Source organism: Poecilia mexicana, unplaced genomic scaffold (assembly GCF_051168715.1).
Source record: "Poecilia mexicana isolate PSO_F unplaced genomic scaffold, ASM5116871v1 scaffold_7, whole genome shotgun sequence".
NCBI classification, from domain to species: domain Eukaryota; kingdom Metazoa; phylum Chordata; class Actinopteri; order Cyprinodontiformes; family Poeciliidae; genus Poecilia; species Poecilia mexicana.
The window spans coordinates 4,520,757-4,548,430 of record NW_028263376.1 but is presented as its reverse complement, the minus strand read 5'-3'; the positions used below and the strand labels follow the sequence as shown (position 1 = coordinate 4,548,430).

Genomic DNA, 27,674 nt, shown 5'->3' with positions numbered 1-27,674 from the left:
AGAAAGAAAGGGAGAGAAAAGAAGTATCACCTCTTGAAATTCTTCAAATAGATCTCTGTATCAACTTAGAGAAGCATGTAGAAGAGGAGGGTAATAGTTTTGACTGGCTGGGCAGTGTGTCAGGGAGGTGTAGAGTTACAACCCAGCCCTCCCTCTCACCCAGATCTGCAACTTGTGTAAGTCCCCTCCCACAGCAGAGGCAGGGTTTAAAACTCCTCGGTAGATTCCCCTCTGTCTATCCGCCTTGGTCTCTCCCCTCTGCTGGCCTGCCTGTCTGCCTGCCTTGATTAGATCACAGATCGCTCTGACCATCCAAAACTTACTTCAGTCAAAAGAGAAAACTACTTCACAATGTCTTTCAGGACCTCAACCACTTCCTACAGGAGCTCAAATGCCCCAAGGAGCTTCAGCAGCAGCTCTTATGCTGGACCAGGTGGCATCACCTCCCGCAAGACCTTCACAGTCAAGAGCTCCTATGGAGGTTCTGGCAGCAGGGGCTTCGGAGGAGCAGGCTATGGAGGAGCAGGCTATGGAGGAGCAGGCTATGGAGGAGCAGGCATCACCAGCAGCTCTGCGTACAGCGTCAGCTCCAGCATGGGTGGTGCTGGAGGCTTGGGTATGGGCTTTGGAGGCAGCATGGTTGCCCAGGCCCCCATCACTGCCGTCACCGTGAACAAGAGCCTGCTGGCCCCTCTGAACCTGGAGATTGACCCCACAATCTCAGTTGTCCGTACCCAAGAGAAAGAACAGATCAAGAGCCTCAACAATCGCTTTGCCTCATTCATTGACAAGGTAAGAGCCTGTGACATTATGTGTGTAAAAACTTCCTCTCCAAACTGGTGAAAAATGTTTTGGTAGCGTTGCAAGTTCAGTTAAACAGAGTAAAAGTTGCTTGTAGTTGTGACATTCTTATACAACCTTGAAAAGAGACCCATATGTTCAGCACATGCCATGCAACATTGACTTCCTCCCTTGTTTTGCATAGAGAAAGTTGATTTATGTTCCTCTGTTTGCTTTCCTCACCTCCCACAAATGAAACACAGGCTACACAGGGTTCAGCTTTCTATCTTCTGGATCTGGCTGTCAAAATGCCAAATTTAAATGAGACACAGACATGAAGAGAAGGGAGAAAGAAAGGGGAAAAAAAGCTTAAGGGTGTGTCAGGGCAGAGCTAAGAGCTTGTGATATGGGTTACCTTGGGAATGGTCCCTCCCTCAGTTCGGGTGTGGCCGTTTATGCTGCCCTGTCCTCCATCCTATTGCCTCATACCACACACACTCAGACACAGAGTCATTAAATACTGCCTTTTGTTACCTTGACAGTAACATCCTAGATAAGGTGTGTCCTATGACTGGATGAATAGAGCAACTTTTAATCTTTCAAATCAACTCTCTGTGTGTGCCCTGTGTGTGCATGTCCAGGAGAGTATCAGTCCCCTGAGGTCTCAGTAATGAGTTAATATTTAAAAAGGCCAACTGGTTTCATGTTCTGTCCACTGCCAGCTGACTGGCCGTGTATCGACTCTCCGCCTTCTGGTGCAATGATTAAATGAAGATAAGGAATGTTTTGCATAAGTCAAAACTGAACAGATAAACTTCAGCCAAAGTTTGTTTTGTCCATCTGTAGCGTTCTGAGTCACTTTGCTGTGTATGCTTACTCAATGGTCAATTCAAGACCATCTGAAGTCATTTGATCCGCAGTAGCAGAGTCCAAGGTCCACTGAGTTGTCTGATCTGCTTTTGTTATCACCCTTTTAGTCGTCACAAAAATGTAAGCTCACCACCACAAAGCAAATACGCCCCCCAAAAAACACACATACACTTTTAGGCAACCCTTTCATCACTTTCTTCTTCACATTCCTCCCTCATCAAGCCTGTAATATACAGTTAAATATTTACCTTTCTACATCGGGCAGCAGTAGTGACTTGGCCACTCCCCTTTTGTCTATCCTAGTGGAAAAACAGGAAGGCGTGAAAGAGAAGGGTTAACTAGCTCAATTCCTTCATCACTGCCCTTTTTTTTCCGACCACCTAAATCCTGTCAGGATGTGCATATGTCATGGAGTCCTTCCTGTTGGCTAGTGTGGAAAAAACAGCCACCACTCGCCTTGGAAAACAAATGAATGAGAGGAACTGAGACTGCAGGCACAGTGCAGACATGAACCTTAAAGCTATGTTATATATATATCTAGAAAGTTCTGCAATAGTCCAAATTTCTAATTATGAAGTCACTTAACCACCAAGAAACAGGCATGTGAGCCATTCATTACGTCTTTATTGATTGTTTCTTGAATGGAATGGATATCCTAAAATGATCACTGCTAATTATTCGCCTTCTGCCTATGTTTAGGTTCGTTTCCTGGAACAGCAGAACAAAATGCTGGAGACCAAATGGAACCTGCTGCAGGGACAGACCACCACCCGCTCCAACATCGACGCAATGTTTGAGGCCTACATCGCCAACCTCCGCAGACAGCTGGACAGTCTGGGCAATGACAAGATGAAGCTGGAGGCCGATCTGCACAACATGCAGGGCCTGGTGGAGGACTTCAAGAACAAGTGAGTGTTGACAGGGTTAATACAGACTGGCTTTCTGTAGGATCCATCTGTTGGGTTCAAGTGAGATATCAGCATTACAGGGACTCCTCCCTACATCTGTCCGTCAGCTTACATCATACAAACATCAGGGAATTACAACACTAAGGAAGCATGCTACAGACACCCAGTACACTTTTGGTACAACTCATTTAACCGAGTTGGCTGTCAGAGAGTTTGTACTACAAAGAGAGAGTTAAATACTCTAACAAGGCTACAACAGAAACTGGCAACTAGAAACTTACGTTTGCTGCTTGTCCAAAGATAAAAGTAGTATATGAACTAAGAAGTTCCCAAAGGAAAAATATCAGTAACAACTCCCTCACTTCACCATGAGTTAACACTCTGTGAGGCAGATGTCTGAGGGAGGTGCACAAGGCACTTATGGACAACTACTGCCACCTAGAGTAGCATCAGACTAAATGGGATGAAGAGAATATGTGATGAGATTTTGTATGTACTCAAACCCATGTGACAAACTCTACTTTTACCTTCTCAGGTATGAAGATGAAATCAACAAGCGCACAGAGTGTGAGAACGACTTTGTCCTCATCAAGAAGGTAAACATTGTTCCACTCCTCTATCCACTGCTCTATCTTGATGTGCCATTCTAACAAGCATGTCTTTTTAAGGATGTGGATGAGGCCTACATGAATAAGGTTGAGCTGGAGGCCAAGCTGGAGAGCTTGACAGATGAGATCAACTTCCTCAGGTCGATCTACGAGGAGGTACGGCACAGACTGTTCTTGTTGGTGTTAATTGTTTCTTAGCTTCTTAAGTCTCTGAACTTAGTCAGCTATTGATTTATTATTCCAGTCATGGCATTCCTATAATGTTTGTGGTTTAATTTTAGAGCATGAATTTGCTTTGATGCATATTCTTTGAACATCTGTTAAGCATTTTGATCCGACTCTTGCACCATCTATGGAAACATAGTAGTGGAATGGATTTCCTCAAGAACTAGGGTTGACTAATTCTTCTCCTTTGTTCTCTCCCTGACTTTTGTTTAAATTTCCTCAGGAACTGCGTGAGCTCCAGAGCCAGATCAAGGACACCTCAGTCATTGTGGAGATGGACAACAGCCGTAACCTAGACATGGATGCCATTGTGGCTGAGGTCAGGGCGCAGTACGAGGATATCGCCAACCGCACCCGTGCTGAGGCAGAGTCATGGTACAAGACCAAGGTATTAAAGATCTCATTTAAGATATTTAACACTTCCTGGTTTCAGCAAGAGCCGAGGCAGTTTCTAAGACCTCCTTTCTTTGATGCTCATTTAGTATGAAGAGATGCAGACATCCGCCAACAGATATGGGGATGACTTGCGAGCCACCAAAACAGAAATTGCAGATCTCAACCGCATGATTCAGAGACTCACATCAGAGATTGATGCCATCAAGGGACAGGTACAGAAGATAGGTTCACTCAGCATGGAACAAGACTATAAGCCACACTATATCATTATTTCATAATCAGTTTAACTTATTTCTGTCAATTATTAGCGTGCCAACTTGGAGGCCCAGATTGCAGAGGCTGAGGAGCGCGGCGAGCTGGCGGTGAAGGATGCCAAGGCCCGCATCAAGGAACTGGAAGAGGCACTGCAGAGAGCCAAGCAGGACATGGCCCGCCAGATCAGAGAGTACCAGGACCTGATGAACGTCAAGCTGGCTTTGGACATTGAGATCGCCACCTACAGGAAGCTGCTGGAGGGAGAGGAGGACAGACTGGCAAACGGCATCAAGGCCATCAACATCTCCCAGCAGAGCAGTAAGTCAACTTCAAATGGACTTTGAAGCCTTTTCACAGTTTGCTAAATTTGCACATTGTCTTACATTCGTCTGGTTTGATCTAAACAGCAAGCTACAGCAGTTTCCCTGCAGACAGTATGAAGAGCAGCTACTCCAGCGGATACAGCAGCGGTTACAGCAGCGGTTATGGCAGCGGTTACGGCAGCGGCCTTGGTGGCTTCAGCAGCGGTAGCGGCAGCGCCGGCGGCTACAGCACCACCACCCAGACCAAGAAAAACGTCGTCATCAAGATGATTGAGACCAAGGACGGCAGGGTGGTGTCCGAGTCCTCCGAGGTCATTGAGGATTGAGCTGTCTAGATTAGAGGTGCAGCTACCTGCCTGCTTTGATCTCCTCTGCCTCTCTGGTAGTTTTATACTCACTGCTCACCCACCTCCACTATTGTAATAAAACAGTCTGAAGTAAAATGCTTTCTGCCCACTCTCCAATAGAGCACAAACGTGTTACATGAAGCAATAAATGATCCTAACACTACCAAAGATCTGAAAGGGACCAATGAACTCATTCAGTTTGTCTGATGTCTGACTGTTTGTACTAAAAGAAGTAGTTTTGCACCGACCAGTGAATTTCAACTTGGGCAAATTGCAAGTAGGGAAGAAAGGAAAAAATAAATAAATAAAATAGAGCACACTCCCATGAAGTCTATGCAAGTGCTGAACCATTCATGAAGGGCCATTTTGTTGCATTTAATGGATAGTGATCCTGTTAAAGGAATGTGAATGTACTGAAACAGAGTTTCAGTGTTGTTGGTCAACTTTTGTTTTAAAATTGCCTCCTACAGTAGGTTGTGCATGTCTTCCCTGTGCGTGTTCTGTAACTGAAACTGTTCAACCCCTTAGGAAGCTGCCCACGTCACACTGTTGTCCTGAGGTGCTGTTTTTGCTACCAACCTGAATAAAAATGTGTTTACTAAATGGACAGATGTCTGACTTTCCTTTTTAACAGCGACTCACTAAAACACTAATCAGAAAAAGTACTTGCAGCATTTAGTTTTACCTTATTAGTTAAAAGTGGGCGGAAAGTGATTAATCCTGAATCAGAATCTCAATGGAATCTGGAAAATTAATAAAAAACAACTACAACATTTCTGGAGAAATTTAAAAACAGCTTGTCAAAATGTGAATATTGGTCGAACTTGAATCAGGCCATCCACTGCTGAAAATTAGCATCACTGTTAAGGTTAGCTAAAATTTAGTCAGTAGCACGTGGAGTATCACTAACATGTTGAATAACATGGACTTCCTCCCTTTATTATCCAAACACCAGTGTATAAGCTGTAATCAGCTACAATGTTCAGGTTAGCTGTCAGTACCATGTAACCATTAAAAACTGTCAACAGTTTTCAATTTAAAGAAAACAATTGATGATTTTCTCAATGTAAAGAAAAGGTTTTTTCCTGAAATTTACACTTTATTGAGAGACGGTTAACTTCAATAATATTAATTAACTAGTATACAACACCATTTTTTGTTCTTATGGTGTGCTTTATCACAGGTATCTTGATTTTTTCTAATGCTATAATTCATAGATTGGAAGAAATATATAACATGAGTTGAATAATGCCACATTATCCACATTGGCCTGTATTCTTAATTACTGATTGAATGGCACTTCATGCAGTTGTTGCTACAGAGAAAGCTACCCACTTTGATAGTCATTTGTGTATTATTTGATAATGTATTTGGTTTGTAAATCTTGTTTTGATTTGCAAATCTTGTTCTGATCCCATACTTGCGACATCTAAGACATCTAAGTATTATTTCCCCACTCTGGTTCATTGATTAACGTTTAACTATATTATAGCAAGGCATCTCCTGTGTCCAGTGACCTTCAATGATAATTGGCGGTTCTTGAAACTGCTATAAACACAGCTTGACTCATAATAAAAAATATATGTGACATTGTATCTGAAGCATGTTGCTTTAGATACATTTATTTGCATATTTTATGCTGGTCTATGTAACAAATTAAACACAGTTTGGGTCTTGGTCCATTTGTGCAAATCTGTCTGTATTGTAAATGCAGACATTGATTAATTACTGGTTAAGGTAACTACCATACCATACCAGCTTTATTTATAAAGCACTTTAAAACAACCACAGCTGATACAAAGTGCTGTACATTAAAACACAACATAACAATTAAAAAATAAATAAATAATAATAAGAAAAAAACTCTTCCAGTTTAAAAACAGACAAACATACAATTCAAAACTACATCCTGCTGGAGTTGAAAGCCAAGTAAAATAGATGGGTTTTAAGACTAGCTTTAAAAGTGGACAGTGAAGGGGCCTCTCTAATGTACAAAGGCAAGTCCTTCCATAACTTGGGGTCCATGACAGAGAAAGCCCTGTCCCCTCTGAGCTTCCTTCTGGATCTTGGTACCTCCAAGAGCAGCTGATCTGCTGACCTGAGAGACCGATAGGGTATGTGGGGGTGAAGAAGCTCAGAGAGGTAAGCCAGGGCAAGATTATGCAGTGATTTAAAAACAAACACAAGAATTTTAAAATTAATCCTAAAATATACAGGCAGCCAGTGAAGTCAGGCCAGGACAGGGGTCACATGTTCTCTCTTTCGAGTTTCTGTCAAAAGTTGTGCAGCAGCATTCTGAACCAGCTGCAGACGTGAGAGCAGCGACTGACTGACTCCCAGATAAAGTGAGTTACAGTAATCCAATCGAGTCGAAGTAAAAACATGGATCACTGTTTCAAAATGCTGCCTGGAAAGAAAAGATTTCACTGATGCCAATCGCCTTAAATGATTAAAAACTAGATTTAACCACGGCTCTGATTTCGCTGTCCAATTTGAAATCACTGTCCACCTTAAAACCAAGATCTGTAATAACAGGTTTAAAATACCCAGCAGCCATCCATAATTAATACCAGTCACTGTATTAATTTGCCTGTCACAAATTGTGATGGTCTGCTTCCATCTGACAAAACGCCATCATATATATATGATGTTTTATGTCCTACATGAAAACACTGACTGTAACAGATAGGCAGCATCAGTTCTGTCTGCTTTTATGTTCACAGAGGTCTATGGCGCCATCTATTGGGGGAATTGTGCTTTGTCAAGTCCAATGTTACTTCCTGATTATGTGAGCTTGGCACTCACTTATGTGAACTCTCATTCTCACTGCTAAATTCCTAGTGTTCTAACGAAATAGAAAATGTCTGTGCAAGACGTTCCTGAAGGCTGAGTTGTCCTGAAGCAGACCAAATGATCTCTAAAACAGATCTCAAAAAGAAACTTTCTAAAGAAATTTTCTAAAATCCTGGAAAAACTCTTTAAGAAAAGACTGGAACAATTCATAGAAAAACATTCGCTACTTATTAGCAGTCAATATGGATTCAGAGCAAACCGGTCAACATCGCTGGCTGTAACTGACTTAATAGAAGAAATAACCAACGCAACAGATAGTAAGAAACTGGCAGTAGGGATATTTATAGATCTAAAGAAAGCTTTTGATACAATAAATCATGAAATCTTACTTAAAAAATTAGAACGCTATGGAATTAGGGGAGTAGTTTCTGACTGGATGAGGAGTTATTTAAAGAGCCGGAAACAATTTGTGAAATTGGGAGATGTGGAATCTGATTGGCAGGAGACTGTCTGTGGAGTACCACAAGGATCAGTATTGGGACCAATTTTATTTAATCTTTATATAAATGATATCAGTAAAGTGTCCAATGTATTAAAATTTATCTTATTCGCTGATGACACAAATATTCTAGCCTCTGGCGACAATTTAGAGCATCTTCTCCCAACAGTCACTTCAGAGATTAGTAAGTTAAAGATATGGTTTGACCATAACAAATTATCCCTAAATTTGGACAAGACGAAAATCATGGTCTTTGGGAACTGTTATAAAAATACTGAAATCCAAGTTCAAATAGAGGACGTAACTCTACAAAGGGTTTTTGCTAATAAGTTCCTCGGTCTAATAATAGATGACAAAATCAGTTGGAAACCTCATATTAAACATTTACAGAGTAAACTCAGTAGAAGTATATCCATATTGGCTAGAGCTAGACATGTATTGAATGCTAAATCACTTCATATTCTACATAACTCTCTGATTTTACCATATCTATCATATTGCTGTGAAGTGTGGGGAGTTAATTACAAGAGCTCTTTACATCCGGTAACCGTCCTACAGAAATGAGCCATTAGAATCATCCATAATGTCGGTTATTATGAGCATACAAACCCACTCTTCATAAAATCCAGAATTCTCAAATTTGACGAGCTTGTAGAATTTAAAATGGCTCAGTTTATGTTCAAAGTATCTAAAAAGTTGTTACCTGAGCACATACAGAGCACGTTTTCTGAAAGAGAAGGGGGGTATAACTTAAGGGGTCACTCAAACTTCAAGATCCGCAATTTTAGAACAACAAGAAAAAGCTTCTGTATTTCAATTACAGGTGTAAAGTTATGGAACAAGTTACATGAAGATTTAAAACAAAGCAATAGTTTAACACAATTCAAAAGAAAGTACAAAGAGGTAATTTTCAATAGATACACATATGGGTGACAGAAAGCAATAAGGTGTGTATTGCAGATAACTTGGTGTAAGGGTTTAGAAAGACAAACCAGCATAAAATGGGAAAATGTATAGGTAAATATTAGTAACTGTTACTTCTGACTGCCACTTTGATTTTGATTTTTTTAATGACAGTAGGACTCTAAAGTTTCAAGTGTTTAGGGGGTAGGAGTTTATAAGTTCTCACTTCTTCCTACCCCATTTTGAGCATGATATGTTAACTGAAACAAAAAAATCTGTATTTTCTCTTCTTTCTTATGCACTTCTTGTTACTGTGCACTATTTTATTTTTATATTTGTATCATGTTCGAATAAAATTTCATTTCATTTCATTTCATTTCAAACTTAGATTAGGCTCAGCACCTTTCAGACCAATTCTAAGGTATTGGGATTCCAGTGAACCAAAGTGAGAACCATTATCCACAAATGGAGGCCAAAGCCCACTACTGACATTTCACCCAAAACATCTTGATGCTCTTCGAGACTTTCAGGAAAATTTTCTTTGAACTGACATTTTTGGAAGTTTTGAGCTCCATTACATGTAATCTAAAACTTACATGGCAATTAAGACAAAGAGTGCGATACTTGCAGTTAAACATGGTGGCAGTAGTGTGACACCCTGGGGTTACTACATTGGTTCTGGACCTGGTAGACTTAATGGAAACATGAGGTCTGCTTTCTACCAAAAAGGAATGCGAGAAAAATGTTTGGTCAATAGTTTATGACCTTATCGTGCATCTTCAATGTTCTTTAAATGGCAGAAAAAACACTTTTAGAGGAGAAACTATAAATTTGGTTGCTGTATTGTCTCTCTAAATATCTAGCAAGATTTTTTAAAATGGTAATTTGAAGAAAAAGCTCTGCTTCCTGAAATAAACACTCATTTCTGGAGCTGTGTGACACCTAAAGCACACTTGCAGATATTTTTCCATAGAAATGTGACTCTTAAATTTGCTCAATGGAAGCTGAGTTCACCTCATGGAACATCAGATCCTAACGGCCCAACAAGGCATATATTTGGGCAAGACACTAAACCATCTAATTTCCCCTGATATAATTCCTGGGGTGAAAGGATTTTTGCTTTGAACAAAAGCATTTTCTGTGAAAAGATCATATAAAATGGAAATTACTAGTAAAGAGTAACAATGGGTAGTAGTAGTCCTAACTTTGGTGGGTACAAGAATACTAAAACCTGAACCACAAAATGGACAACAATGTTTCAACACACCTAGAATTGAGTTTTTTTTGTTTTGTTTGTTTTGTTACAGTTTTGGTAACATATAAGTACCATCTTGAGGTATTACACTTTTCAGCTGAATTGAAAATCATATTATAACTTTTGGACTGATTGTAATACATGAAAGATGTGTGATCATTAAAAAAGATTGATCTGAACCTATAATGAGAGGATACAAATAGAGAGACAGAGAGAAAAAAAAAGTGTTCGACATTCCTCAGACAGATTTCTGTATCAGTCAGAGAAGTCTATAAAAAGAGGAGGTGTTTATTATGACTGAATAGTAAACCCAGAGGTCCAAAGGTATGGTTAGGTCCCCTCCCTGAGCAGAGGCAGGGTTATAAACTTCACCGAAGAGTTCCCTCTGCCTGTCCCACTTTGGTCTCTGCCCTTCACTGGTTTGCCTGCCTGACATCCTAATTCCATTTCCTTTCTTAAAAAATTAGCCTGCGTAATGTCTTTCAGGGTCAAAACTACCTCCTACAGGAGCTCTTCTCCTGGAAACTTCAGCAGCAGCTCCTACGCTGGATCTGCTGGAGGCTTCAGCTCCCGTAGGTCCTACAAATCCTACGGAGGCGGCTTTGGAGGCGCAGGAATGACCAGCAGCTCTGCGTACAGTGTCGGCTCCAGCATGGGCGGTGCAGGAGGCTTGGGTATGGGCTATGGAGGGGCCACGGCCCCCCTCACTGCCGTCAGCGTGAACAAGAGTCTTCTGGCCCCTCTGAACCTCGAGATTGACCCCACAATCCAACATGTCCGCACCAAAGAGAAAAACGAGATCAAGGGCCTCAACAATCGCTTTGCCTCCTTCATTGACAAGGTAAGAGATTGTCAGGAATTGCTGCAGTATAGTCCAAGGTTGAGTAACAGACTGTAAAGGCTGTTACTCAACCTTGATGTTGTTAAGCAACACTGGGTTGAGAACCTCATGTCCATCATATTGGATGTATTTCCAATTGTTTAAGTTCTTCTTTGATTAATGGTCATCACTTCCTCCTATTGCAAACACACAAACATGAGTTTGTATCGCTAACCGCATCAGAACGTTGTATCAACTTCCATCCATTTCGGTTACTCGATTTGTCCTGAACTTTAACCTAATCTTAGGACACACCTTAACCCTAGTCTTTTCCACTAACTCTAAAGTGGATGTTTGACTGCATTAGTGCTAGGCTACAATCTCACACACATAAAATCACTCCCAGTGCTTATCATTGCCACAGTAAAACATTGAAGGTGATTATGCAGCTCCACCCTATTCTGTAGCAGCTCAGAAGTGTCCGATCTGGCTTCCGGTACTGTTCCAGCTTACAAACACCAAACAACAATGAAAAGTAGAGCCATGTGAGTCTAAATGCCTGTGTTTTAGAAAGTCCATGTTTGGTTTGTTACAACATGTCTGGCTTTGCACGTCTTATTGAAAAGTTGCAAACATGCCCTCAACTGGTTCTGATGAACTGCTTGTTTGGTAAAGTTTCTAGACATTTGTCTAAGACAATAACTGTATAGAACAGGGTCTTGGTGTTTTACAACAGTGTGTCCACTTCTCTACTTCTTCTTCTTTTGTCCATTTGGAGGTCCTTTCATGGTCAGCTGTCTTGTATCCATCATGTTCCTTTGATGGGACTGAACCCAGCTGTGACCTCACATTCAAGAAGCCCAAAAAAGCTATCTATTCATGGTTGATTGCATATCTGAATCCTTCCAGACAGATTGCCCCAGATTGCTATGGTAAAACCCTTCCTCTCATTGAAGTTATCTAAAATATCCAGCAGACCTACACCTACACCTACGCTTTTTACAGTCTTGATAACGACTGAATAACCTAGTGTATTATGATCAGGTCTCATCAGGTGAGGTTTTTGGAAAGCTGGAATGCCTTAGGTTGTCTTTGTGTATCTTGTTGTTCAATAAAAAGTTTTGGCCATATTGAATTTGGTTTATTTTTGCAAAACTGTGATGGAAACACTTTTTTTGCATCGTACAAATCAAGTGATCAACAATTAGATTTTTTCCGATGGCACAAACCATGAAGTAGAAGATGACAGGAAGTAGTTAGTGGAGGATGGCGCAGCTTGATTTTAATGACACATGAACAAACTTATTCATGTGATTTTAATTGATTTTTTGCAAAACTATGTTTTTTTTTTACATTTGCAGAATATTTACAAAGTTTTATGCAAATGTGTAATAGAAACACAGCTATGGTTACACAATGATGCAGAGAAGGAATATGTGCAGTGTTTTGAACACCTTAGTTTCTAACAGTGTCTGTTTCAAACCTGATGTAGAGATCATACTGATAGAGGCATTACCACTTACAGTGGGATCTATATGAGTTAGCTTTACAAACTAAATACTGTTCTCCTTTGACAAAATTAAAGATATGAATACTTGACCTTATTTGGAGATAGGCAGGTGCTGACTTCCACCCTTGAGGTCCACTGAGTCACAATTCAATTAGTACTCGATAGGTTCAAGGGTGACAAGTTGTTCATCTAATTTAATTGGACAAGATCTTCTGTGATGTCAGTGGTGCAGGGTTAATATTTAAAGAACGCCGACTGGTTTTATGTCCTGGTCCATGGTTGCTTAGTAGCAGGGTATCAACTCTCCTCCACCCAGAACAACAATTAAACAAAGATAAGGGGACATAAATTTCACCCAAAGATTGTGTTATCTGTCTGATTCACTTTATTGTCTGCATTTTCTCAACTCAGCACTACAGCAACTCGTTAAATTTTGAAATTCAAATTGCAGTGTCTCTGAGTATGAGCTCTCACTGTTGCTCTTTTACTACATATAAGTATGCAAACTAGTTCTGCAGTAAAAACATCACCTGTACACTTTCAGTTGCCTCAGCTGTCTTTCTGATCTTCTCTTATCAAAACCTATAATATGTAGTTACATATTTACCTTTCTGCACTCTGGAGACTAAACTTTGCCACACCTTTTTTTTGTCCATCCCTGTTGAAAAACAGGAAGCTATGCAGGAGAAGGATTAAGCATCTCTTTTCCTTCATCACTGCCTTTTTTAACTACCTATTATAAAAATGGAGATTAGGCTGCACCCTTTTTAAATGATATGGCTTTATATCAGGTGGCACCTTTTTCTGTCTTGTAGTAAATAAAAGGATTAAAAGATTATCATAGTTTCAGCATCAAAGCGGACATCCCCGTGTTTGATTTGATTCTTCCAGTAGGTGCAAAAGAACATGATGTATGTACAGACAGAAAAGTTAAATTTGTCACTTTTGATGCATTTAATGAACAGCAAACATAATATTATTATTTTTTGCATTTGATCTGTCAGTTACAATTTAAATACAATCAAAGGACAATTAGCCAATCTCAATCATTTTCCATTTTCCATTCTTAACCAAAGACATTCTAATCAGAAGTTTTTGTCACAGACAGCAAATAGAGACATTTTAGATTAACCATTTACTGATGGTGTGCCTAAACAATAACATGCTGCACTTCATAATGACACATATCATTTAATTTTTATTCCAACACTCAGAAGTCTCTCCCATCTGCTTTCTTTGACAGAAACAGACTCTGGAGCCCATTGGGCTTTCTACAGGTCAAACTAAATACTGAGGTCCAACATGGGATTAAAGAAAGCTACTATAATGTTCCAACAGTATGTTACTGACAAGACAATAGCTTTGTCATTTGATTCTATAGATAAGCAAGAATGTGAAAAATATTAGCCATCTTAGAGATTCCTTCTGTTTTTGCTTTTTTGTCATAGGAGTTAATTGGTCTAGATCTAGTGAAAGACTTGTTCACCTTAAACATCACTTTTAAAGAATATTTTTGCTGGATTTCCATCCCATAAGAAAATATCAAATACAAGACAAAGCAACAAAATCATGTTAACTTTATTTGCATGATCTTGTGGGAAATTTATAAAATTACCTAACATCTGATTGTTGTTTTTATGTCTGTCTCGTAATTAGGTCCGTTTCCTGGAGCAGCAGAACAAAATGCTGGAGACCAAATGGAGCCTGCTCCAGGAACAGACCACCATCCACTCCAACATCAGCTCGATGTTCGAGGCCTACATCGCTAACCTGCGCAAACAGCTGGATGGGCTCGGCAACGACAAGATCAAACTGGAGGGCGAGCTGCACAACATGCAGGGCCTGGTGGAGGACTTCAAGAACAAGTGAAGAGCTGCTATTTCCATCAGGGTGTCTGAGACAAAACATTTCTGAATGTTCAAAATCACTTCTGAACATGTTTCCCTTCTCAGGTATGAAGATGAAATCAACAAGCGCACAGAGTGTGAGAACGACTTTGTCCTTGTCAAGAAGGTAGAGACTGGACACTTAAAGTTAACTTGTTAACTGCCATCATTTGGTGCTTACCTTCTCATCAGAAGCAGAAGTAAGCCAATTTATTTTTTTATATCACCTTCTAAAGAGCACATGTCTTCCAGGATGTGGATGAGGCCTACATGAATAAGGTTGAGCTGGAGGCAAAGCTGGACAGTCTGACGGATGAGCTCAACTTCCTCAGGTCGATCTACGAGGAGGTACGGCTCCAGCTTTTTCAATTTGTGTTTATTTTTTCACCTTTAATCCCTTCAGCACCCATTTTAACTTGTAATTTCTGTCAATGCTTTTATTTAATATTTGTATCATGTTTCTCCTTTGTTGGAGAAGTTTGTATTTGGCTGACCCAGGTCTTGTGCCATCTTTGAAAAGTCTGTGCAGAGATGGACATCCTTGCAAAATTTGCTCAAAGTTATTTAAATTACAAATAATTAATAGATTCTAAAGGAAACCGATTCCAAGAGTAGATACTAGCCAGGTTTAGCTTTCATCTCCTCATGTTCTCTCTTTTTCTTCCCCCAGCTTTATTTCAAACAACACACAGGTAACAGAGAAGACATGGGCAATAGAATGTAGATTATAATGTTAAATTGGTGCTAGAAAATTTTAATCTTTCAAGGGCAGAGATAATTTGAAATGATGCGGTAACACTTTATTTGAAGGGGGTTGAATAAGACTGACATGACACTTTCATAAACATGACATAACACCTGTCATGAACATGAATAAGCCTTCATGAATATTTATGACTGTTGTCATAAAGTGTCATTCGGTAAATAATGACACTTTTAATACAAAGTTGACATTATTCAAAATGTCTTTATTATGACAACTTGACATTAACTAAGAAATCATTACTGAAATAAATTTGTTATAAAAGTATTACTGATTGCACTTTTAAAATTAGGTAACTTTATGTTATTAAAGGTAAAGTTTAAACAGTAATGATTTCTTGGTTAATGTCAAGTTGTCATAACAAAGACATTTTGAATAATGTCAACTTTGTATTAAAAGTGTCATAATTTACCGAATGACGCTTTATGACAACAGTCATAAATATTCATGAAGGCTTATTCATGTTCATGACAGGTGTTATGTCATGTTTATGACAGTGTCATGACAGTCTTATTCAACCCCCTTTCAAATAAAGTGTTACCAATGATGCTAGTGTTGAGAAAATAAATTTGAAATAAGCTAGTTTTAAAACTTAACATGTCTTGATTCAAATGGCCTAAATTGTGGTTTTAAAATCAGTAATGTATTCTGGCCTATTGACCTTTATTTTACCTGTAGTTACAGCAGATGGTTTGCTAGGATCGTTTGAACTGCCTTTTGTCTGTGTGGGAAAACAATACAGGAGAAGTTGTAGCTTTTCACACTCATCTGTAAAAGCCGTAAACACGGCAGGGGTTTCTGGCTTCAGACAAAGGGTCAGAGACAGCTCCTGGTTGGATGAGGAAAGATACGCCTTATTTGAATAAATTAAAGAAAAGAATACGCCTTTACTATAAAACTTTCTACACAGAAGTAACAAATTAGATTTTGCTCTCGCAACTTCTCCAAAGATGTCTTTGCTTTTTGTTTGTCGTTTCCATCTTTTGTCTTTTTCTCTCTCAGGTAAATTCATGTGTTGTTTGTGCTCTGAGGTTTCTGATGTTTTGTGATGTGTTTGTCTGGTGATAGTATGCATCTGTCTTGAATAAATGCTGATTATTGTGACGCTGTTATCTCTGCGTGATCTCAGTCTTTGCGCACAGCATTTTTCTGAACCCGGCCATAAGAGAGGATTTAACGAGTCAAAAGGTTTTTAAAGTTCAAGAATTTTTCCTCTCTTAACACTAGCAATTTTAGTGTATTGGCATTAGCTTTTGCTAAATACCACCTTGATGCTGTGCTTTACCATTAGTGGAATTAATGTTTATTATTTGTGCTTAGCACAGCTAACTTTTTAGCTAGCAGTGCCCATCACTACTTACACCTATGACCTAGTTGCTCTGAAGTCCAGGCGGCACAAGATCTTCAAGACACAAGAGTGTGACAGCCTTGAATGTCTTTTGCTTGTTTAACGTTCCAAAGCCATGCCACTGACTCTGATAGTTTTATCTTTAATCTACAAAATAATGTATTCCATTTACCATTATTGCAAACTAAAGTGAAGGCATAGCTAAACATCTGACACCTGCAACACCACAAGACCTGAAGACAGACTTTGTCTGTTGGTCAAATTTCCCCCAGGAACTGCGTGAGCTCCAGAGCCAGATCAAGAACACCTCAGTCATTGTGGAGATGGACAACAGGCGCAACCTGGATATGGATGCTGTGGTGGCTGAGGTCAAGGCGCAGTATGAGGATATCGCCAACCGCACCCGTGCTGAGGCAGAGACGTGGTACAAGACCAAGGTATTAAAGATCTCATTTGAGATATTTAACACTTCCTGGTTTCAGCAAGAGCCGAGGCAGTTTCCAAGACCTCCTTTCTTTGATGCTCATTTAGTATGAAGAGATGCAGACATCCGCCAACAGATATGGGGATGACTTGCGAGCTACCAAAACAGAGATCGCCGAACTCAACCGTACGATCCAGAGACTCACAGCAGAAATTGACGCCATCAAGGGACAGGTATAGAGAAGCATTTTCTCAATGTTGCCAAGGAGTTCCCATCTCAATATTTGTATTGTCACATTCAAAACTGTCGAGATGACTTTACTATTTAATTAATTGCTTGTTAGTGCACCAACCTGGAGGCACAGATTGCCGAGGCTGAGGAGCGCGGCGAACAGGCAGTGAATGACGCCAAGGGCCGCATCAAGGATCTGGAGCAGGCACTGCAGAGAGCCAAGCAGGACATGGCCCGCCAGATCAGAGAGTACCAGGACCTGATGAACGTCAAGCTGGCTTTGGACATCGAGATCGCCACCTACAGGAAGCTGCTGGAGGGAGAGGAGGACAGACTGGCAAGTGGCATCAAGGCCATCAACATCTCCAAACAGAGCAGTAAGTAGTCTGGAAACAGACCGGAAGGCTCAACACAGTTTACATTCTGCCTCGTTTGCTAATGCCTGACTTGATGCTCAACAGCAAGTTACGGCGGTGGCCCCATGGACAGCATGAGTGGCAGCTACTCCAGCGGATACAGCAGCTACTCCAGCGGAGGCTACGGCAGCTCTGCTGGCGGCTACAGCACCACCACCAAGAAAAACGTCATTGTCAAAACCATTGAGACCAATGATGGCAAACTAGTGTCTGAGTCCTCCAATATCATTGAGAAATGAGCTGCCTAGATTAGAGGTGCAGCTATGGCCAAAATAGTTCATACTGCTGGCAGATTTCACTTTAGGTTTTTTCTGATAGGGAATGAGACAGATATCGCTCCAAAAGTAACAAAACATAAAAGTAGAATCAGTTTTGAAAAAAAAAAAAAAATTCCAAAGCCAGAGTAATTAAAAAAATATTGTGTCAAGTATTATTTATTCCCTTTGCAATAATGGAAAATCTTTATTGCCATTGTAACAATAAAACCCTTCATTTACGTTCTGGCTTCTGCCTGCTTGTTTCCACCGGCAGGTTGACAATTTTGCTGCAAAATCACAAAATCTTACTAAGTTTTTTTGGTGCAGTTTCTCATGCAAATATCTTAGTACAATTGGAATAAGTCAAAACTGACTCATAAGTAACTTTTCAGCAAGATATAGGAGCTTGTTTTAGGTAAATAAATTCTTAATATTTATGAAAAAATACTAGCTTCTATGGCAGACTTATAAAAAAGGTCTTGTTACAGGTGAAATAATCTGCCAAAGGAACTAGTACTTTCTTTTTTTTTTACAAACACCAAAGAATGATTGACTCTAAAAAAGTTCTTATATCTTTCTGAAAAGTTAATTATGAGTTAGTTTTGTCTTAAATGTAATAAGATATTTGCACTAGAAATTAGACCAAAAATACTAGCTTTTGTGTTTTTCCAGTGATGCTTTTGGTAAAGATTCCAGGTCATTCCCCTAATCTTTAGCTCCCTTCACATTATTTACCACATTTCAGTCAGGATGAAAAACTTTTGCCCGGGGTATGAATATATTTGGCCTTAACTGTGCCCCTCTGTCATGATCTTCTCTGCCTCTCTGGTAGTTTTATACTCAAAGCTCAACCACTGTGACCACTGTAATTAAGAGGCTGCTTTGGTAATAATGTTGTCCTGAGACGATGTTTTTGCAACAAACTGAATAAAGGCATGTTAATTAAATGAAAATAAATTTGCTTTTATTTCAGAAGACAATTTAAAATGAAAAAATATTCATTTTAGGAAATACGCATGGGAGAAATATTCTTTTGTCTAAATCAGTTTGAAGAAATCTGAGAACTTAGATTGAATGAGATTTACCATCATGACGCAGGCTGAAAAACTGAGGATTGTAATGTTTTTAAATTAACTGCTCCAACTCTGACTCCAGGGAAAGGAACAAAGTTATTTCTTAATTGGGATTACATAGAGTTATCTTTAAATGACTTTTTGACAAATTTCATATTGTATAAATCTGAAACTGAATAAAAACCAGTTTTAAGGTTATAACAGATGCATTAAACTTAAATAAACAAAGCCTGTCTTCTAGAAAGTGACCACAAACACACACACACACACAAACACACACACACACACACAAACACACTGCTCCATTCAAACTAAAAATCAAGAGAATGTGTCAGAGTCTTGGGTTGTTTTGGGTTCTTAAGTTGTGATTTGTTATTTGTTCTGATTTCGATTAGAACAGCCACTAAACAGGATTTGCCACATAAATACTTTTTCTTGAACCATCTCTTAGCCAACCTCTTGGCTACTTTTTCTGGTTGTTCTCTGTTCTACACTATATGAAATAACTGCACAGTAAATATTTTTGTTTTTACTAAATATTTTTATTGTTTAGTATTATGCTATTTCACACTCTTTTTTGTGCAACACAGTGAACCCCCTTCAATAAAACTCATACTGTGTTTAAGCCTTTTAAATAAGAAAAATACCATATGATAATCTTAATGTTTGGTAAAAAAACAAACAAACAAACAAACAAACAAACAAACAAACAAATAAAAAAACAATAAAAATCAGACACCGAAACACAACTGAGATCTAATGAAAGGTTTTGGGGGCGGGACGTTTGCGCTTTTGTAATTCCTTTAGTCTACCAGAAGAGGGCAGCATCAGATTTCTACACCATGCATGTTACTCAGCAAGTCAGCGTCTTTCATCAGTTATCAGGCTTTTATAAACGCAAGGAAATTTGGAGGAATAACATGGAATCGTTCTGAAGCATTCTGCAGAGAGTGAATAGATTTTGACCACATGCAGTAACATCTTGAACAAACAAATATCTGTAACTTTACAGATTTCTGCTGTTTTGGCTTTTTTGGTTTTCACATTATGATTTCAGTTATTGAGTGACAAAAGCTACGTAGTCCTACTTGAAAAATTAATTGACCCCCTTGCCAAATCTTGGCCCACACAAAGACGTGATTTCTACCAGAATGGTAAAATGTACAAATCACTTAAAGATCTGATGTAAAGAAGCAGGCAAAAAGAGCCCAAAAAGCACCACCTAACCCCCAGCCTAAAGAGCGGTGAGCCGTCCTGGGAGTGGCTGGTCTGCCAAAATGACTCCAACAGTAGTGATGACTCATCCAGGAGGTCACAAAACAAACCAGAACAACAGCGAAGGCTCACCAGTCCTCACTTGCCTCAGCTGAAGTAAGTGTTCAAGATTTAACAATGATAAAAAGACTGGGCAAAAAAAAAAAAAAAAGAAAGAAAAAAGAAAGGCATCCTGGGAAAGTTTCAAACCCAAAACGTCTGCTGACTAAAAACACTCAAAGACCTATCTCATGTTTGCCACAATATATCTTGTTGATCCCTAAGACTTTAGGGAGAATATTCTAAAGACCAATAAGACAAAAATAGAATTATTTTGTGGGTGCATTCAGGGCTTTTGTTGTTACATCATTTCAGAAAAAAAGAACAGTAGCTCCAGTTGAACATGTTGGTTGGTCTGGAGGTGGATCGCCGCCTCAGGACCTGGACAACTAGCTCTAATTAATGACACCGTGTCTTCAACCCTCTAGCAGGAAGTGTTCTGTATGCTGCTGCAATGTAATGATCTAAACAAAGCACATCTGCAGCTCCGCCTCTGACTGGCTCAAAAAGTGGGGTCAGGCTGGCCTAGTGTTTCCCGACCTTTGTCCTCAAGGCAAGATTTTACGTGTTTCCCTGCTTTAACACACCTGTTCATACATACAGGGCAGTAACATATGGGACATGCTTCGAATAAGAAAGTTGAGAAAGCTGATGCTCTTTCCAGTAAATATTATTTCCTTAATGGGAAGCTGCAGTCACAGGTCAACTTCAGCCCTGAATTTACACACTATATTTATGCTTGCTGTCTCTTTGTATTGCAGTAAATGCCAACAACAATTTTTCTTGATATATTTTTTTATTTATATAAGAAAAAAGTATAAGTCATGGGACATGGGAGCCATCTTTGGCATGCTAGTTATTAGCCTATCTAAAGCCAGAGCTGGACAGCAGAGGAAGGAGGCTAATAGATGACCACCAGCCTCTCCACACGAAACAGTCAGTTCCAGACTTTATCTGCTTGAAATGCTAAGAGTCACAGCTGAATATGAACTTCTAAGATTAGTAATTAGCAGCAGTGGAGTTGAACATGTTTTCACCGAGCCTCTTTAAATGTGTATATATTTGAAATTGACATTTGTGACTTTGTGCAAAATAGACCAGCAAATATTGCAGTAAGCATATTGTGAGGGAACGCAAAAGTTTTGAGAGATAGCACAAAAGAAAAAAAGATGTGCCCATGTTCCGTAGAACCCTCCGTAGGAAACATTACAAGTTATTTAGAAATGGCATAACTGTCATATAGAACACAGCAGAAATGCAAGTTGAAGCATGTTGTTGCACTATAACCAATTTTCTATGTTTTGTTGAGCAACAGTCAACAGTCTCCAGGAAATGAGAAGAAAAATAAATAGGCCTCAACTTTTCAGACATAATTTCACGCTAAACCCATATTTAGTTTAAAATTTGGATTCCTACTGTTTATGTTACATTAGTCATCAATCATAAACTGAAGAATACCCACTTCTGTTTGGATACACATATCTGTTTGTTCGCTGAATTGGCTCCTAACAGCATCACAAAGGTCGACAGCCGTAAAACATTCTCTCATCAGGATTCGTATCAAACACATCAGTTTACAGAGAAGGAAAAAAAACGGTCCTACCTGCTAGATCTGGAGAGATTACATTTTAGCATGCAGAAACCTGAGCTGATAATAATATAATATTTTCCCACAAAGATCAAATGATCGGCTGCTATGGGTTATTAAACCTTACTTAGAGGTTAAAAAGTTTTTTTTTTTCACTCTCTCCTGGGTCAAATTTGGACTGACCCTCCAGATCTTTAATTCTAAACCTTTTTAGTCCTGGAGGTTTCACCTGTAGTCAAATTTGTATGTCTAACTCGGGGACTAAAACTGAGTTGGGTCAGTTTCTTTGAGGGCTGATCAGGGACTTCTAATACAGACTATTTAAAAATGTCACCAGATATGATATCTGGAACTGACCTGAGACTTTTCTTGTTAAAACTATCCAACTCCTGACCAAACTGTTGTGACTTTGCATTTGAGTTAAGAAAGAATACAGCAGGTTTCAGACTGTATGTATATGCCAATTTATCCTGAGAAAAGTTTTCTCTATGCCTTTTACATTGTTGATGTCCTAATTTACTTAATATTAATCGATCAATCAATAAATGTCTGCAGTTGAAATCCTGGGACTGATTTATAAGTGGTATAATTTACTTTATAATAACACAATTTATTGTGTATCATACTTTATAAAAAAAACAAACATTTTACACCAAGCAGTAAGACGTAAGACATCATTTTTCATGCCGTAACTTCTCTTTATGGGATTGCAATTACAAATATAGTTAGTTTCAGGGTCCGATTTTGCAGCATCACCTTCATATGCAAACTCTAAACACAAATATCCAAACTCTTTGGAGTTCTAATTATTGTTCTTGGTGTTCAGAGCCACCCTTCTGTACCGCAGGATGAATCTTGGGTGTGTCGACGCTCTCCAAACAAAGCCAGGCGCTCTCAGCGGTTCGCTCTGACAGCTTGCCGTCAGGATCAGGGCGCGGCCCTGGTAAGTGACTAGTAGATTGAAGATTAGAGAACTTTTGTTTTTTAGATTGCATGTAAAAAAAAACTTTTTATGTGGAGGATTAATTGCCATGCCCCATTTGCAAATTCATCAAAATGTTTCATTTTTAACTTCAAATCTATTTGTACTAAAGATCTGGGTAGCTGTTTGGAAAGCCTGAAGCACTGACACTGCAAATCCATCTATATATGACAACCTTTTTTAGATGGACCAGGCCAAACATGCGTCTCAGGTGAACTTATTAAAAAGTGCTGTTTTTCAGAAAGAAATATTATTAATCCTGACTCTTCAAGACGGATAAGCGTAGCGCTGTCAGAAGCACAAGGTTCATATTATCAATGGCATTCTTGTCTGATTGTTGAGTCCCTTCACACATGCCTGTGCACATTGACTCAGCGAGCGCTTCAGTGAACTTGTAGGAGTTGCATGAGACAGAAATTGTTCCAAATAAAATAAAAATGCTTCCTCCCTTTAGTCCTAATTTAATGTAAAACAAAAACAACAAATAAGAGTTTTTTTTGTTTTTTTTTATAATTGGGGTACAACGCTGCTTGTCCCTGTCAGTTCAGACTTACCTAATGCAGTTATTACTGCCTGCTCATGTCTCTCATTACTGCCTGCAGGCAAAGCCAGGAGAGAGCAGGTTGGGGCAAAGCAGTGGCATAACTCACAAAGAATGAAACGGATCACATTTGACCGCCGTGTAAAAAAAAAAAAAAAAAAGAAAACGCCTCATAAAAGAGTAACCAGATCAGATTAAGTACTTGTTCCAGCCTGCTTTTCATGCGCACCGTCTCCATGCTGTACACGCTTGGTAACAAACCCAGGATGAGTGAAAACTGATGATGATTCATCAATGAAAATCTGAGATTAGCACCAAAAACATTATGGATTATGGAACAAGGCAGTCGATCTAACTGCTGAAGACTGGGCAGGCTATGGATATGTGAGCAGATCATAAAGGTGCATCTTTTTCTAATTCATGCTGGTTCCTACTGTATCAAAAAATAACAGAACAGATCATGACATCAAATGGTCATGTGTTTTAAAGGCAATGGTCTATCTGGTTTTAAATATTAAGCAGCTTAAACTTGAAAATTTTCCCACACAACTTTACAGTCACATTCAGTCTGAAACTGGGAAAGCAGCCAAGAAGCCCAAGTATGTGTGAGGAGCAAAACGGGGCAGAAAAGCCACCTGTCATTTCACTTCCATCTTAACGCTACAGAACAGGTTTAATGCATCGCCTTTATTTCACATAAGAGTTAACACGTCTAATTAAACTTCAAAGTAATCCAGTCACTTCACAGGGCCTGTGTTCAACACAGACTGACAAACAGCTTTCCATTTCAGTCCAACTCTAATATTTTGTCACTATTTTCATATTATTATTATTATTAGTAGTAGTAGTAGTAGTAGTAGTAGTAGTAATAGTAGTAGTAGTAGTAGTGGTAGTAGAAGTATTATTATTATTTTCTCTGATCTGTGTTTGAATGAGAGCTGAAAGCGATCGAAGATGCTAACAGAGAAACGAACAGCGACACGCCAAGCAGGTCGTCAAGCGACAACAAAGTTAGTGCAAACATCATTTACAAGAAACATAAGATGCATTTATATATTACCTTGTGAATGAAGATGATCAGAATAAACACAGCAAAAACACAAGTGTTTATAGTTATAGTACCTTAGTGAACTTGAAGTAAGACAAAACTAACTTACAAGCTACTTTTCAGCAAGATATAACAGATATATATTGATTTAAGTCAATAATTCCTTAATATTTATTAAAAAGTACTAGACTAGATTATTTCACATATAACACTGGAAATTTGTCTTGCAAATTTAATAATTTGTCAATATAGGAAGTGGTTTTTTTAATCAATATTAAGAAATTATTGACTTAAAACGAGCTCCTATATCTAGCTGAAAAATAACTTGTAAGTTAATTTTGTCTTATATCAGGTGTAGTAAAGTATTTGCACTAGAAACCACACACACATACAAAATTGGTAATATTTTGTGTTTTTGCAGTGAACTGCCAGGAGAAACTGCAGATTCCATGCAGAAACACCCAGAAACTAAAACAAGACCCCCACCTAAAGCTGCTTCTGATGGTTCCTAAATCATCTCTCCAGCAGGTCTGGTCCTGCAGAGATGACAGCTTTCATAAATAATGTGTAAAATTAGTGACTACTACAACTTTGTTTCTACCTCATTTAGTAGTTCAGAGGGGTGGGTTAACGTTAACCCGTCATTCCATCTCCATCCTTACCAGAGACTGGGTTGAAATATTTTGTGAAAGAGGCCAAAAGTTCAGCTCAGGGCTTTGGACTTGCCCTGCTACAAAATATTAATATCATGTTTGCATTCCAGATATATATCGCAATAAAGTTGTGGTTGGAACAATCATTTCAAAGAGGTAATCAGTGGTTCTAAGCTAACCTGTCTCTTTGTCTTTGAGTCATACATTTTAAACTTTTTCACAGTTAGTCACAATACAAGTGTGCGAGATTTACTTCTTCTCTCTCTTCTTGTTGATGGTTGAGGAAAGTAGAAATGATCTCCTGCTGTGAAACTATGAGAACCATGTTTCTGGGAAAAAAACAAACAAAAAAAAAAACATGTGTGTAGATCAAATATAAGAGATGGGGTCATTTGGACCCCACAAACTTTTTACTCTCTGCGGGATCTCACTGGCACCAGTTACATTTTCGCAAGGTTTTTTGTTGTTGTTGTGTGTGTTGTGTTGGTAACTGATGGTCTGACGGGACACACCTCTGCTTCCCCACTGTCTGACAGTGACATTTGCTGCACTCCTTCTGAGCATCATATTAGAACACAGGAGGGTTAATAGAATCAAAAGTGGGCCAAACTGCTCTACAGCGCCCCCTGTCGTCAGGTAGGCCAAACCATACATTGCAGAGATCTGATATCTCCCTCCCTATCTTCCAAAATTGGGGAAAAAGTCTCTTGGAGGTATGTCTCAGGTCAAAGGGCAACATTTGTTTGCTAGCTAGCAGGTAGCTAGGATGTAGAGAGTGAGAAACACAAAGCTGCTGCTAAGTGTTACAAAAAGACTACAGAATTTTTGTCCCCTGAAAAAAAAGAGCATTTTTTGCACATTTCTGTTGTAATATAGTTCTTGAATTTAATTCATAATGATCTTAAAATGGTCTTAAAAATCATAAACCTCCCATGTGGAGGAGCTAACGTGTCTTAGGGTCTTGATACTTTCTTTCAGCAGAGGTTTTCTTCTTGCCACTCTTCCAAACATGATGGTGTTTCTTCACCAAACCTCTGAGGCCTTCACAGAACAGCTGTATTTGGACTGAGGTTAACCATAACAAGACGGATTGTATTAGCTAATTCTGTAACCTTTGAAAGCAGCTGGTTGCAATGGATGGGAAGCATTTTGAGAAAAGAGAACGGTCTGGTGTTTGATAATTGTTTGCTGGATTTATTCCATGTCAGTGTGTTAATATGCAAATTCTGTATTTGTGAAGGTGTGTAGCTATTACTTAACGCGATGGATGCCAAATATTTCACAGATGATTTGTCTTTCACTTTGAAACCATTGAATGCCATTGTAGAGGTCATGTTTCCATGCAAATGAACAATACTTGTCAGTCATGTGGAGATATAAATAGTGAGTGAATGTGGAGAAAATATAATCCAGATGTCTTTTATTTTCTGACTCAACCATGGCAAATAAATGATCATAATCAATATGTGCCGTACCTTCAGGCTTGAAACTAAACATTTGAAAGTGTTTTTTTTTTGTTTTGTTTTGTTTTTTCAGCTCCTTGCTAATGCAGGCAGCTTCAGGCTGTCATGTGTTTGAATACAGGAGGTCAGCTGCAGATCACTTTCAGGTTCACTTGCTTATACTTTAAACACTGTGAAAAGTTCTGAAAAACTGTCAAAAATTCAGACATAGACATCAGTACACAGTTCCTCATGCATTTATGCAACTGAAACCAGGTGAATTTTCACTGAATCAAAGGCAACTGGCATGTTTGTTTCTAACTGTCTGACCTTAAATCAGACTAAATGTGACTTGAGGAAGATTTTTTTTATATATTTATTTTGTTTTGACTTTTACATAGTTTTCCTCAGTATTTGGTGGAAATGTTGTTCAATTGTCTGACTTGTGTCAAACAATTAAAATTTCCTTCACAAGCTTCTCACAATTCTAGCCAGTTCTTTCCTACAGAATTAGGATAACTCAGCTCTCACAAAACATTTCCGCTCTGCACACAAATTTGCAATGGCCACTTTGTAACTAATTTGGTGTCTCTTTAAAGGAAAGACCTGTTTGTGCCCAAACTTTAACTTCCTGGGTGATGTCAAGATGTTGCTTCAACATTTCCATGAAATGTTCTCTCTTCATGATGCTATCTGCTCTGTGAAGAGCCCCTACATCAAAACACATCCTGCCACGCCCAAACCTCCCAGTGGTGCGGAGTTTTCTAGTTTGCAAGCTTCTTCCTTTTGTCTTCCTAAGGTATTGTTGGTCATATGTGTAGGACATTAAAGTCTTTGTTCCTTAGAACAGTGGTACACTCTAATCTGGCTTTATATGTTGCTTTTAGAATCATAACTTCTTCTGTGGGTGGCACTAGTTATCTTTAGCATGTATCTTCACCAAATATTTTGTTTTTATCTAGTTTTGTGCAATGGACACACCAAACATCTATTGGTGCATACTTTGCACCAATAGATGTTTTATTTCTAGAACTCTGAACCTATCTCCTTTCTATACCTCAGGCATTTACATTTATGGATGGAATTTCTAGTCGCAACCAAGGTGTTGAAGGGATTGAGTTTTGGTGGACTCAGGATTTAGGTCTCTGCTTGTTGTAGATGATGTGGTTTTGTTGGCTTCACCAGCACCTCCAAGCCTGAGGCCATAGTTTGGAGC

The 27,674-nt window shown here is 39.0% G+C and overlaps 2 protein-coding genes across 2 annotated transcripts; both read left to right on the top strand.

Moving 5' to 3' along the window:
* Positions 1-218: 218 nt before the first annotated feature.
* On the top strand, positions 219-5,319 carry krt8 (keratin 8). Its single transcript, XM_014983032.2, has 8 exons — positions 219-792; positions 2,350-2,558; positions 3,094-3,154; positions 3,227-3,322; positions 3,615-3,779; positions 3,874-3,999; positions 4,096-4,360; positions 4,450-5,319. The coding sequence occupies exons 1-8, from the start codon at positions 352-354 to the stop codon at positions 4,689-4,691; spliced, it is 1,605 nt and encodes a 534-aa protein (XP_014838518.2). The 5' UTR covers positions 219-351; the 3' UTR covers positions 4,692-5,319.
* Positions 5,320-10,547: 5,228 nt separating this feature from the next.
* Positions 10,548-18,774, top strand: LOC106915441 (keratin, type II cytoskeletal 8-like). The gene is made up of 8 exons (XM_014983033.2): positions 10,548-11,003; positions 14,149-14,357; positions 14,445-14,505; positions 14,631-14,726; positions 16,762-16,926; positions 17,021-17,146; positions 17,257-17,521; positions 17,606-18,774. Exons 1-8 carry the CDS (start codon positions 10,638-10,640, stop codon positions 17,797-17,799), a joined length of 1,482 nt encoding a protein of 493 aa, XP_014838519.1. The 5' UTR covers positions 10,548-10,637; the 3' UTR covers positions 17,800-18,774.
* Positions 18,775-27,674: the final 8,900 nt, after the last annotated feature.

What these genes read in the sequence shown, in the direction of transcription:
- krt8 (XM_014983032.2), top strand. Translation starts at nt 352, where the DNA reads ATGTCTTTCAGGACCTCAACCACTTCCTACAGGAGCTCAAATGCCCCA. An exon ending in GTGGAGGACTTCAAGAACAA is followed by an intron (nt 2,559 to 3,093) that starts GTGAGTGTTGAC and finishes TTACCTTCTCAG; the next exon opens with GTATGAAGATGAAATCAACA. An exon ending in TTGATGCCATCAAGGGACAG is followed by an intron (nt 4,000 to 4,095) that starts GTACAGAAGATA and finishes GTCAATTATTAG; the next exon opens with CGTGCCAACTTGGAGGCCCA.
- LOC106915441 (XM_014983033.2), top strand. Translation starts at nt 10,638, where the DNA reads ATGTCTTTCAGGGTCAAAACTACCTCCTACAGGAGCTCTTCTCCTGGA. An exon ending in ACTTTGTCCTTGTCAAGAAG is followed by an intron (nt 14,506 to 14,630) that starts GTAGAGACTGGA and finishes CATGTCTTCCAG; the next exon opens with GATGTGGATGAGGCCTACAT. An exon ending in TCAGGTCGATCTACGAGGAG is followed by an intron (nt 14,727 to 16,761) that starts GTACGGCTCCAG and finishes AATTTCCCCCAG; the next exon opens with GAACTGCGTGAGCTCCAGAG.